The following is an 8397-nucleotide window of genomic DNA, read 5'->3' as shown; positions in this document are numbered from 1 at the left end:
AAGAACGAAACATTCTTTATAAAGGTGTGAAAACTTCTCCCTAGCAAACGCATTTAAAAAACTTTAAGAGGAAGTCTGAAAGGGAAAGCCAAAAGAGAACAAGATCCGCTAGCGGTGGACTTATACGGTTACGAATAAAGTATTTTTGATAATACCCACAATTTAAAATGTTTAAATTTCAACCATAGAACACGACATGCTGAAAAATAAGCAACAAATTATGAAGCTCAGATACGAACCCAGAGATTCCAGAATGCAGTTCAACCATTTTAATATCAATGATTTTGTAATCAGTATAACAAAAACTGAAATCTGAAATGATATAGACAAGATCAACAACTACAATGGCAACCAAATACACATTAGTCGGAGGCAATTCCATGGTATAAAATGATTATTACTAGGCAATGATATACCTTTAGTTTTCCCTCGATAACTTATTTTCATCGTCTCCTCGCCTATTAGATGATGTACTGAAGCGATGTATCGAAGTAACGTTACGAACCCGCTGTTAACAATAGCCTGTGCATTTTCTATGGCATAGTATATGTCAAACAAGAGTTTATAAGCAGAGCCATTGGTTAATCCCACTGCAAATTTGCAGTGAGTTAATGTGGAGCAAACGTAATACTCTTTCCTAATCTCTAGAATAAGGAAGACCCCAAAAAACTGTCCGTACCATTTGCCAAATAGCAGAGGACCCAAGTGGGTGGAACGGCTTAATCATGTACAAGCGAGATCCCGGTATGTCGAAACTGAATTTTGCAACACTACTTCAAAATAGAGGAACCAACTCTGGTACTAGCCAACGTGCTAGAACCGACGAGAGATTCTGGGTTGCTCGACTGTGTTTCAGAGGACGGTCTCATCCAAATCTTCACATGTCCTTCTCGGCATGCTGTGAGAATAGACTCTTGGGTGAATACTAAACCAGACAAGGGTTCAGTATGGACACGATGAGCTACTACTGGAGAAAGCTTTGGAACGTCCCTCATGCTTGGAGCAGGCTGAAGTGTGCCTAATGGGGTAATGCTATCCCAGTGAGCTGACTGGCTTCCGGTGCTAAATGTCGGGGATCCACCGGGAGGGCATCGTCGAAGGGGAACCACAATTTCATCCATTGACAAGTCCCACAAGAGCAATTGTGTGTCCTGTGGAAATACACAGCTTCCAAATTATATTTTACACTGAAGAATTATCTGATGAAAAAGAGAAATCACACGATGACCCAAGGGGCATACCGAAGGTAGAGCAATTACCTGACCAACTGAACCAAACCGGTAAACGACATTTTCCTCCGTGTCGTCTGAAGTTGGTGATGACCAATATGAATCAAAAGCCACACCACTGACCTGAAGTGAGAAGTTCACAATATGCCAAAGCTTGAGACTACCAATAACAGAATAAGATTCTAGAGTGACAATGTAATGAAACATTATGAGATGACAAGCGTTCTTGTTTGATTTCTAGTTATCAAACAGGAAAATATTAAACCATAAAGTAAAAGTCATTGACCATAAAAATATAATTTAAGAAACAACACAGAAAAAGAAAATATAATATTAGATAAATTGCTATCCTGTCCTACTNATTGACCATAAAAATATAATTTAAGAAACAACACAGAAAAAGGAAATATAATAGATAAATTGCTATCCTGTCCTACTTTTTTCCAAGGAGATCATGTCCAAGAAGAGAGAATTTTCATCAAAAGCATAAATAATATCTAAACTTATATTCACCAAAGTAACAGAAAGTGATCAATGCAGGCATCTATTCATGGTGAATAGACCCTTCCAGTAATCATAGGAGGAGGCTTATGTAACAGCCTAAGCCCACCACTAACAGATATTGTCCACTTTGGGTTTTTCCTTTCGGACTTCCCCTTAAGGTTTTTAAAATGCGTCTGTTAGAGAGAGGTTTCAACACCCTTATAAAGAATGCTGTTCTCCTCCCCAATCGATGTGGGATCTCATAATCCATCCCCCTTTGGGGCCCAACGTCCTAGCTAGCACACCGCCCGGTGTCTGGCTCTAATACCATTTGTAACAGCTCAAGTCCACCGCTAACCGATATTGTCCTCTTTGGGTTTTCCCTTACGGGCTTTTCCTCAAGGTTCTTATAACGCGTCTGCTTGGGAGAGGTTTCCACACCCTTGTAAGGAATGCTTTGTTGGGATTTCACAGCTTGCTAGTGGCAAAGGGAAGTACAACACTTGCTTTATAAAGTGTATTTGCAGACATTCAATTTCTTGAAGAACATTTTACCCATGAATTATGTCCCTCCCCCCATGCCACCACCTTCCTATCTTCCATGCTCCATACTGTGACAAGATCATCTTCACCGCCAGTTAAAATATATTTTCCATCGCCGCTGAGAAATAAAATTAAAGGGTTATTAAAAACCTTTTTGATCCATCAGTAAATGTCTAATTTCATCAATAATGAGCAAAGATATAGCAAATGGAAAAAGACTGTTTCCAGAAGTACCATGTATCCACATACCTCCATGTACAACAAAGAAGAGCACCATAATAACTTTTGCCACCACATATCAACTGTTCTTTCAAATAGTCAAACACCCGTAAATATCCTACAATCAGGATTAAAAATTAGTCTACAGAAAATTCTTAAACAGATCATTAGGGGCAGTAATTAAGAGGGTACCATCTCTACCAACGGTTGCCAAATATATTCCATCGGTCGAGAAAGCAACATTGTTGATTGGCCCTTGGCAAATATGCCACCTAGCAATTGGATTGCTCTGCTAAAAAACAAATTAATAAACACATAGAAGAGGCCATTGGATGCATCTAATCACAGAAACTTTTGATGGAGTTGTTCTGATAATTCGCAAGGAAAAGAAAAAGCAAGAGACATAATGGCAATTACCGAAAGTTGTATGGCAGGGTCGGTTAAGTTCATAGCTAAGAATGAGAATAAGTTGGCAAAAAATAGGTAAAAGAATTGGGATGAAATACATTGAAGTTCATCACTACTATAAAAATTTAAGATGTTCAACACTTTTTTTTTCCTTGCAGGTGACGTTACATTACTTCTTTAAGCCTTCGAGAGCCTTGTGTTATACAGTAAGAAAATTCGACATGTGACCAAAGACCATAGTAAATGAGACGTAGGTTGCAAAACTCTTCAGGAAAAAAAAATCTTAAATGAAATTGCATCCGCTGAAACTATCATTGTATCGTCTAGATTACCAAGAAAAAACACTTAAGTGTATAGCAGCTAAGTGACTCCCATTTACAATTAAACAAAGGATATTTTCTTAAAATATTTCTCAGTACTTCCCTTGAAAAAAAAAAATAAATAAATGAATCCCCATCTGACAATTAAAACTTAAATGATTTCTGAAGCACACAATTCATAAAGTTCTTTCTGTCCAGACATAATAAAGCAACTACAACCAATCCGGCTGTTTTTTAATGTAGTTTCTAAAGTGTTTTTCAGGGTACACTTCACAGCTAGCCATATCCAGACATCAATGAAACTGGTTCTGGACAAACATGAACGATCGCCTCAATAGGCGTCACTGGTGAGCACATTGCTCAAATTATTTAGAAGAGAAGGAAAACTTCAGTGTTATTCACAGAAAAACATAGGATTCAATCTACAAATTTCTTCTATTAAATTCTATTGTGCGAGTGTAGGAGGGAATGTTAGTCATTCCATTCAAATTATAAGCAAGTTACCCTCAAAAGAAAGAACCCACAATCCAAACAACAAAGATACAGGAATGACACTGTTTAACCTGGCTACAATCAAACAACAGTGACTTTCATTAATGTATATGGAGTGGGATAAACATCAATTTTATGATCTAAACCAAATGGGACATAAATACATTTGTAAGATATCTGTAAGTTAATTTTGATGTCCTGATACAAATTTGATTCCAGTAATTCACAAGCAAGCCATGAGATTTTTTTTTGAAGANTTTGATTCCAGTAATTCACAAGCAAGCCATGAGATTTTTTTTTGAAGAAAAACAAGTTCATTGCAGCATAATATACTATAGGAAATGCATGAATATTAATGTCGAATAATTCTGTTTAAATACCTTACTGGACCGTGCATGTGCGACTGAAAATTGAGTTTGATCCTTTATGACTGGGAAAGAAGTGTCAACCGTACTGTCCTTGCCCTGAAAAATAAGTAATTTAGCAACTCATCCTGTGGAACAGATAAGTCAACAAGAGCAGAAAGACACAGCCACATTTATCAAAACAAGCTTGCCTTTTCATAGACATACAAATTTCCATCAGCATGAGCAACAACAAAAGCAGCATCACTTTCTGGAATCCATGCAACGCTGGTACATCGACTGCCAAAAGCATCAAATCAATATCAATAATCATACATACATAACAAAGAATCATCAAAGACAAACACAGAGAAGAGGTAGAATTTCAAGTCGATCAATATCTGGCCAACATTTTTCTAACTTATGATACATTTAACTAGTTAGATTCCTTTTTTTTTTCAGTATTACCATAGTTTATTCTTTCATGTTTCTGAATGAAAACTGGTCTTTGCATCATCAAAAACAAATTCAGGCAGAGAAACTGCAACCCATGATCATGATTAGAAATGCCACATCACTGATAATGCTCAATTAGGGTGGAGGAGGATGGGGAATGCTCAACAATATTTTGAAGAACATTGTGTATCAAATTCCTAACCCAGTTACTATAGTGAGATGCAAGCATTAAAGTTTTCTAATTGAATCATCACAAAGAATCTCAGTTTTTAATAAATAACAAATAAAAAAGAGAATGTAATCACCTACTCTTTCCTGAAATGACAGAAAAAATAAGAATAAACGCACTAGACAATCGATGTGAAAAGTTTCACACAACTAATTTAATCTTTAGAAACTGGATGTCTACCTTGAGTTATATGCTATTTATGCCGTGGTATTTCTTTATTTGCTTATAGTCATATAACATTGCCTTCTTTACTTCTTCAAATCGTTTTCAAATGTATTTCCTTGCTCACGTTATCTAAACCTTTTCTCACAACGTGACTCGAGGCCTGGACATACACCGACGTTGTCCACGGTGTCCGAACTTCTCACGGCTGACTTGTTCGCTTGGTTAGAACAAGTGCCGCACAATCACTATCGCAAGAGTGCGATTGTGACATAGCTCACATAGAAGAAGTGTAACTCATACTCAAGGTAGAATGGGCAAGAATGTTCAGAAAATGCTCATTTCACACAATGAGGAAACAGAAAACATAGCCGAAGAAGCTGGACGATTAAAAAAATAGTATGGCTAATACCCTTACCTGTTATTGACACTGCCCTCTTTGTTATAATGTTGGGCTCCAACAAGCTTCTTCCCAACATCTTGTAATTGCTGCCTTAAAGATACGGAGTACACTACAGTTTGCAAAGCGATTGAGCAATTCAAACACAGTTTACTCCAGAAACAACAAACACAAATCATTCATAGAAAAAGTATATTTACCATCTCCAGAATTCAATCCAATAAGTAGGTCATGACCATCCTTAGCTTCAGGATCAAAGGCATGACAGATAGGATTTGAATTGCTAAAGTGCAAGGACTTTATAGGATCCTGAAAAACCACCAGGAAAATGTTGAGGATTGTTAGAAGAGGAATCCCACATCGGCTAATTAAGGAGTTAATCATGGGTTTATAAGTAAGGAATACATCTTCATTGGTACGAGGCCTTTCGGGAAAGCCCAAAGCAAAGTCATGAGAGCTTTTGCTCAATGTGGACAATATCATACCATTGTGGAGATTCATGATTCCTAACAGAAAACTCATAATCGGAATACACACACTAATCAATCTGAATAGCACAAATTCAAAGANCCATTGTGGAGATTCATGATTCCTAACAGAAAACTCATAATCCGAATACGCACACTAATCAATCGGAATAGCACAAATTCAAACAAGTTGGTTACCTTATCTGGTGAATTAAGGTCGCCAATGAAGATGGTATCTCCGACATTAAAAATCAGGTAGGTTCCTTTCCCATCGTAGTTGGGGTTAAGAATGGAGTGGCTGCCATTTGAGCCAACCAGTGAGCCACTTCTACTAGCTCCATTAACAGCTTTACCAGTGCCGTTACCACCTGCAAAGCCAATCGCTCGAACCCCATTTCCACCCCCAACCCCAAGGAACTTTGCAGCGGCATATCTCACTCCACTACTCGCACTCGCACTAGAATTCGAGCTCGGAGTTGGACCAGCCTGCGCCGGCTTGTCCTTAAGCTGCGCCAGAGTCACCTAGAATTCGAACCAAACAGAACAAAAAAACAATCGACAACGCAGAAATTCAAAGAACATTACGATGGATTCAACAATTTCAACATCAAATTGCAAAGTGAAGAAAAAAAGAGAAGCACCTGAGAGAATGATTTTCCATGGGAAAATGGGAGAAAGCCAGGAGGATGAGTCTTCTCATAATAAAGCTTGTACCGTCCTTCAGGGGTTTTAAAATAGGTTTTGAGGCCTTGCGATTGTGAATTCGCGTTTGTAGTCGAAGCCGACGACGACGAAGACGCCGTCGTCGCCGCCGCGTTCGACATCAATCCAACACTATTGCTGTTGAAGCTACTGTTATAGCCGTTGTTCATCATCTTCATCGCCGAAATGAACAAAACACAAACCCACAACCGTCGATTGTCAGTTGTAGGGCAAAAATTGAGGGGGGGTTACGCGGCGGCGTTGCGGCGGTGGGATTGAGAAAGGGCGGTGGGGTTTGGGCGGTTCTCGATCTACGGAGGAGGAGGGGAGTGGAACGTAATGGCAATGGTTTTAGTTATTTTGGGTAATGGGGAGAAGGTGGACTTTTTGGGGTATAAGAAAAAGAGTCAGCATAATGGACGGCTGTGATGTGGCTGATTCATTGTCAGAACTGTCATCTGAGATGGCGGAGATCTTTGGCCGTTGATTTTGGGGGAAGTTTTTCTGGCCGTTTGATGGGTAGACTTCTTCTACTTGTTGACTCCCTTTGGCGCTTTCTGATTTTGCGAGGATCCAGGTTTCAGCTGGTTTACAAGCTTAATCTCGAAATTTGGATTTTCACCAATAACAAAAATTAATAATAATAAAATAAATTTNTTTTTGGGGTATAAGAAAAAGAGTCAGCATAATGGACGGCTGTGATGTGGCTGATTCATTGTCAGAACTGTCATCTGAGATGGCGGAGATCTTTGGCCGTTGATTTTGGGGGAAGTTTTTCTGGCCGTTTGATGGGTAGACTTCTTCTACTTGTTGACTCCCTTTGGCGCTTTCTGATTTTGCGAGGATCCAGGTTTCAGCTGGTTTACAAGCTTAATCTCGAAATTTGGATTTTCACCAATAACAAAAATTAATAATAATAAAATAATTTTTTTTAAAAAATAAAATAATATATATATATATATATATATATATATATATATTTTTTTTTTTTGTTAAATTAATAAAAATATATGCTGTTAATTTTCAAAATTTTAAATAATATCTCGAACTTATAAAAAATTAAAAATATTTTTACAATTAGTATCATGTTTAAAAAATACTCATTAAAATTAGAAAATAGCATTAATACCTGAACCTTTATTAAAACACTGTTTAATAATGCTTTTATTCTCAATAGAGTGACGAAAACTATCTATTTATATCTCATAAATTATCTACCATTCTTTTAAAAAATATTTCTAAATATGAGTATTAATATTACATTAAATTTTTTTAAATATTTTTGAAATATGGTACCTTATAATAATAATAATAATAATAAAAGGTATTTTTAAAAAAAAATTAAAAAAATTAGAGATACTTTTGAAATTAAAAAGAAATTAAAATGTTTTTAATTTTTTTTTTTAAAGTTTGTATTAATTATAAACTTTATTTTAATAATTTGAAAATCACTCACAAACATGCTCTAAATTACGGTTTAGTATGGAGGAGTCCTTCGCTATTAAGATGGTGACCGAACTCCACATGTGTCTGCTTGTTGAGTTATAATCGAAAGGTTCTCCCACGAGGTGTAGGGCAACAACTGTTGTTCCTAATATTAGTAAACTACCTATTGCCTCGTTTTTTTAGGCGGAAATAGTAAACTACCTGTTCTTATACTCTCCTCAAGTTAGAATAGTCAACTATCTATTGTAGCAGTACTGTCTGTTCCTCCTTCACGAGTAGAACACTATAAGGTCATGGCTCCCCACTAGGCACAATCAAAGTTACTTAAGTAGTATATCCTCTACGACTTCTAGGACTCCTTGTGGGTGACAACTGAATTTTATATATCAAGTAGACTCTAACTCCTCTTGGCTAGTTCATGAATAGGGGTTGCGCCCTAAACGTCCCTACGAGATACCTAGTCAATACAATGTTCTATGGGACTTGCTATCATGATA

The 8397-nt window shown here is 37.1% G+C and overlaps 1 protein-coding gene across 2 annotated transcripts; it reads right to left on the bottom strand.

Moving 5' to 3' along the window:
- Nucleotides 1–246: 246 nt before the first annotated feature.
- Nucleotides 247–6637, bottom strand: LOC111783649 (dystrophia myotonica WD repeat-containing protein-like). Of its 2 annotated transcripts, none has more exons than XM_023664566.1 (11): nucleotides 6394–6637; nucleotides 5951–6274; nucleotides 5486–5594; nucleotides 5304–5397; nucleotides 4251–4338; nucleotides 4075–4158; nucleotides 2667–2766; nucleotides 2505–2592; nucleotides 2268–2373; nucleotides 1260–1352; nucleotides 247–1151 (listed from the first exon to the last, which is right to left on the bottom strand). In XM_023664566.1, exons 1-11 carry the CDS (start codon nucleotides 6631–6633, stop codon nucleotides 771–773), a joined length of 1707 nt encoding a protein of 568 aa, XP_023520334.1. In that variant the 5' UTR covers nucleotides 6634–6637; the 3' UTR covers nucleotides 247–770. The 2 variants fall into 2 exon arrangements, with proteins under 2 accessions (XP_023520334.1, XP_023520335.1); XM_023664567.1 differs by having other exon boundaries at nucleotides 2667–2763.
- Between the last annotated feature and the right edge of the window lie 1760 nt (nucleotides 6638–8397).

Source organism: Cucurbita pepo, chromosome LG20, assembly GCF_002806865.2.
Source record: "Cucurbita pepo subsp. pepo cultivar mu-cu-16 chromosome LG20, ASM280686v2, whole genome shotgun sequence".
Taxonomy (NCBI): Eukaryota; Viridiplantae; Streptophyta; class Magnoliopsida; order Cucurbitales; family Cucurbitaceae; genus Cucurbita; species Cucurbita pepo.
The sequence above is the reverse complement of the archived record's forward strand: the minus strand, read 5'-3'. Positions and strand labels throughout refer to the sequence as shown.